The sequence below is a fragment of the Paramisgurnus dabryanus genome, chromosome 18, assembly GCF_030506205.2.
Source record: "Paramisgurnus dabryanus chromosome 18, PD_genome_1.1, whole genome shotgun sequence".
Lineage (NCBI taxonomy): Eukaryota > Metazoa > Chordata > Actinopteri > Cypriniformes > Cobitidae > Paramisgurnus > Paramisgurnus dabryanus.
Window position 1 is genome coordinate 20,117,046 of NC_133354.1, and position 4,854 is coordinate 20,121,899.

At 32.6% G+C, this 4,854-nt stretch overlaps 1 protein-coding gene across 1 annotated transcript; it reads left to right on the plus strand.

The window, feature by feature from the left end:
- The first annotated feature begins 1,118 nt into the window (after positions 1-1,118).
- bnip1b (BCL2 interacting protein 1b) lies at positions 1,119-4,086 on the plus strand. The gene is made up of 6 exons (XM_065287242.1): positions 1,119-1,242; positions 1,430-1,522; positions 2,119-2,210; positions 2,306-2,407; positions 2,560-2,678; positions 3,007-4,086. Exons 1-6 carry the CDS (start codon positions 1,159-1,161, stop codon positions 3,201-3,203), a joined length of 687 nt encoding a protein of 228 aa, XP_065143314.1. The 5' UTR covers positions 1,119-1,158; the 3' UTR covers positions 3,204-4,086.
- The last annotated feature ends 768 nt before the right edge of the window (positions 4,087-4,854 follow it).

The window sequence follows — 4,854 nt, forward strand, 5'->3', positions numbered from 1 at the left end:
AATGTCTGTGATTAAAGATTTTTTATATAAATATAATTATTTATAAATAATAATCTAGATCAGGTGCTTTCAAACTGTGGTTCGGGGATCCCCAGGGGGTCTTCAGATGGTTTTGGGGGTCCCCAGTAGATTCCAGAAGAAAAATTGTTTTTGTGTTTATCTCTCATTAGATATGTACATGCTTATTTTCTTTGTATTTTTCTGGTGTGTTATTGTTATTACAGTCCCCTTTATCTCACTAATTGGGGTTTATAAGACAGATTTCCTTGTAAAGCTGCTATAAAATCAAGATTTATTGTCAAAGTTGCTGCATTAGCCCTACGAATTAAAAATAAATCTCTTCATACATCTAACATTAAGTATAGCCAATTAGCTTATATATTCGTTACATATAAAATATATACATTTCTATATATATTTTATGTGTTTTATGTTTCATCACATTTGGGGGTCCTTGCAGCATAAAGTTCGAAAAACCCTGATCTAGATGTAAACAGGCTACTTTCATTTCTTTTGTGGTAAAATTGATCATACAGTTTATTACAGTTATCTGCATTATAATACAAAATTATATATAAAATTAAATATGTAAGAATATTTTAACCTTTAAATTTTTTTATGGCGCAATCTGTAGCCTAGCCCAGTGGTTCCCAAACTTTTTCAGTGTGTGGCCCCCCTTGTGTACGGTGCATTCCTTCGCGGACCCCCAAAGAAAATTTGTGACAAAAACTGTTCTAAAACTCAACATTTTAATAAAAAAAACATTAAATTATACAAAAAGTAGTGCTTTTGGTTAGTAGCCTTATTTTTTTTTTAGGTTTAATTACACAGAATTCATGATAAATTAATGTATTTCATAAAATATCATAAAACTGGGGCCCCCTGGCACCATCTCGCAGCCCCCCTGGGGGCCCCGGCCCCCAGTTTGAAAACCACTGCCCTAGCCTAATATTATTACATATTTGCGTCATATTAAAGTTAAACACCAATTTCCAACACTTTTCTAACCCACATCAAATTATGTGCATAAATACATTAGCATTCATGTCAGTATTGTAGATGATTTAATATTTAAAGCTGCTTGAAGTCCTCCGACAGAAACGCGTTATGAAAAAGCGTTTAAGTTTGGACCTTCTGGTTTTCCGTATAACAACAAACATGGCGTCTTCCTCTGATGTTCATGTCCGAATATGTGGCCAAGAAATCATCAAATACGATCTGGAAATCAAAGCTCTTATTCAGGTAGACTTTATATTTCATATCGACACGTTTTTACGGTTACAGTTTTTGGTCTGCTTGGTGAAAAGCATTGAAAAACAACGCGTGTTTATATGACGTTAACTTCACACAGTCTTGAATTTATGTAAACACTGACGTTGTTGTTGTTTGTCAAAGTTTGTAATGTTTCGCTGATATTGGTGTCTGTCAGGATATCAGAGAGTGTTGCGGTCCGCAGGCTGTAGTGACGCAGCTCAACTCTACAGTAAAGGAAAAATTCAGTCTGTTAAGACAGAGAATACAGGTGAGACTTTAAAACTCATTTGATTTAAACATATCACTCCAGATGTAATAATGGAATATGTCATTAGTTTAAATTATTAAAGTTAATTAAAATTACGTAGTAAAATTTACAGTAGAGTTTAAACATTTATTGACCCCTAGTGAGTGACCCTTTTACTAAAAATATTATGTATTAAAAAAACAACATTTAAACTGTGTTGGGTAAATGGGTGGTGAAATTATAAAGACAGCTATTTGTTTATAAACTTAAATAATTGACTGCACAGTTTTTGCTTTGTCTTTTATCTTTTAAATTTTTCTTGGGGGACCCCAGTGTGAAAACCTCTGGTTTAAGATATTTTTACCAAAGTGAGAAGATCTGGTAGATGTTTGATATTGTTGTGATTTATGTAATGTTCATATACTTATATATTTCTAGTAGTATATTGGTATTGTTTGTTGGTGAGCTTGTATACCAGTCACAATCAACTAATATTTACTTGTTTTGCATATAGCAAACAAACATTTAACTTCAAAACAAATAATGCGTAGACAAAATACATTTGATATATTCACAGCGATATGTGTTGAAATGAAATGAAGCATTTGTTTTGATAGGACATGGAACAGATGGCTAAAGAACAAGATCGAGAGACTGACAAGCTAAGCATCTTAAGTGAAACTGAAGGCCATCGTAAGCAAATGTTGAGGTTAGAGAAACCTAAGTGTGTGGTGTTTGTTTTATTTTTAATAGGATTAGTTGAATGTTATTCTTGATATGATAAACTATTCCCTGTGTTTTTAGTAATCAGATGGCATGGAGAAAGGCCAATCTGGCGAGCAAACTAGCCATTGATAACCTGGAGAAAGATGAACTTCTCGATGGGGGAAATTCTGTGAGGCAAAGGTACATTTAAATGCTTTATAGAAGCACATTTGACCAATGCCGCTCTTCCTAGTTCACACAATTCATGCAACTTACTTTCTTTCTTGGATCAAAGGAGATGTGTTATTAGTTTAGCTTCATTTACGTCATTTATTGTGTTTCCTCAATTTAAGGAAGGCCACTAAAGAGGGTATGGTGCAGACTTCTAGTGACATCACAGAGAATTTGATGAGCATCAGCCGTATGATGGCACAACAGGTGCATCAGAGCGAGGAGACCATCACCACTTTGGGTAAAATCATGGGCCTGATGTCATCACAATTATATTGTACTCTTACATTATAGCAAGGGATTTTGAAGAAAAGATCCTTTCTGGATTTAAAGATTAAATGAAATAATCTTTATTATAAGCTTCCATTTTAACCAAAAAGTTAAGGGGTGCAGCTGTAGCGTGCCAATACATACAGCATACAAGTGAGATGAGTGAATGATGATATTGTTTTTAAAGAATAAGATTTCTTTAATGTAGCAGGTAAAACATGACTTTACCTTTCAAACATTGGTTGACTTTGTGTGTTAAATGTTTAAACTGTTTATTTTCTCCATTTGCTTGTTTCCAGCAACGTCTTCAAGAACTGTACACGGGACAAATGAAGAATTTAAAGCTATGACGGGAACCATCCATTTGGGAAGAAAACTGATTCTGAAATATAATCGTCGTGAACTGACAGACAAACTGCTGATCTTTTTAGCACTCGCTCTGTTTATCGCTACAGTTCTCTACATTTTGAAGAAAAGACTCTTTCCATTTATTTAGCTGAAAAAGTACCCGCCTTGACTTCCCACAGCTTTATGTAAATTTTTGTGTACATTTTTTTCTGTAGGCTTTTCACATAATTCTGAAAGTAAATCTGGCGTAAATGACTCGCAGAGGATTTTCTTGTCAGCGAGAAGCACATTAAAAGCCATGAATGCTAATTCCATTCAGTAAATATAATGTCAGTCAAAAATGTTCACAATGTCGGTTTGTTGGACAAAATATACTGCGTATTGCAAAATATATTTACTAAGTACTTAGTATTAACTGGTGTGAAGGAAGGATGTTAAAGTGCAATTACAAAATCTTGTTTTTTAGGTCCAGAACAGAAAAATATTGTTTTTTATTATATTTGGATATTCATTTGCATATTTTCATCTTTTGTACAATTGAAATCAATATTGTTCTTTGGATAAGCATACACTAAATCTGCATAAAGTAAAAAAAATTATGTGAGATTTTGTGCCTTATGAATGCAAAACATTAGATAACATCACATCTTATTACTTAATTTTTTTATTACAAATGTTTGTCAACATCTTAATGGTAGTAAATCGAATGGTTATCTTGTTTAATTCGCTTCATCAGTCCTGACATTGGTCATTGACAATAGGATTGACTATTCTCCATTAAATGTTTCCAGAAAAAAACAAGTTTGATGTGTCTCTAGAACTAGTCATTAGTGAAATTAACCACTAGATGGTGTTAGTGAGCTCGTGTGCTTGTTTTATTGATGTTCATCAGAAGTATTCTGTACAATATTTCGATTGATAGTTTGTTGCACATTTGTTAATCTTGAAATAGACTGCACTGCACTCTATCTGCATTATTTATTTTAATAAATAAGATTATCCAGCCATGAAATAAAATTGTCTGAATTAAGGACGTGCTTGCCTTCAGCTTTGTGTTGCTCATAATAAGTTTTTGCTTTGCTGTGACAGCCGTAAATTATTTAGTCTGTAGATGTACAGCACAAAACAAACATTGTGGTCTTGGTTTCTGAGGATTTAAGATAAGTACTGGTGATGTCATTTTATTTTCTAGCACTTTAGATGTTGATAACAAGAAGTGAATGCTCTGTTGAACTCCCCAAAATAACTGAATATTAAGGTTATGGAAAATTAATTTCTGTGAATACATTTGAATTTGTTACAGATAATAAAAGACAGTAAATCAAAGCAAAATGATCAAATAATAAGAGCGAGTATTTGTGTAAATAGTTCTGACTTCAAAATAAAAGTCAGCATTCATAAAACTTGCGAAATGTTTTTACCCGTTATGTTTGGCGGGTAAAGTTGAGTTGTGAGCGTGACGTCATCGCCCAGTTGACTTGTATCTTAATAAATATACATTTTCGAAAATAAGCTTGTGAGTTATTATCTACCATATAGGCTATTCTGTGTATTTTATAATTTTCCTATTTTATTTTCCATTATTTCTAAACAATGTTTTGCTGTTTTATGTAATAAGTATTTTCTTTAAAGCATGCTTTGCAACAAACAATGCAAAATTGTTAAAAGCGCAATAAAAACAAAATTAAACAGAATTAAATTGAGGTGATATCACTTTGTTTTCTAGCAATATATATAGAATAAATATGTTTGGAATAAATATGTTTGAACTCCGCAAAAAGGCACAAAATAACTAAATA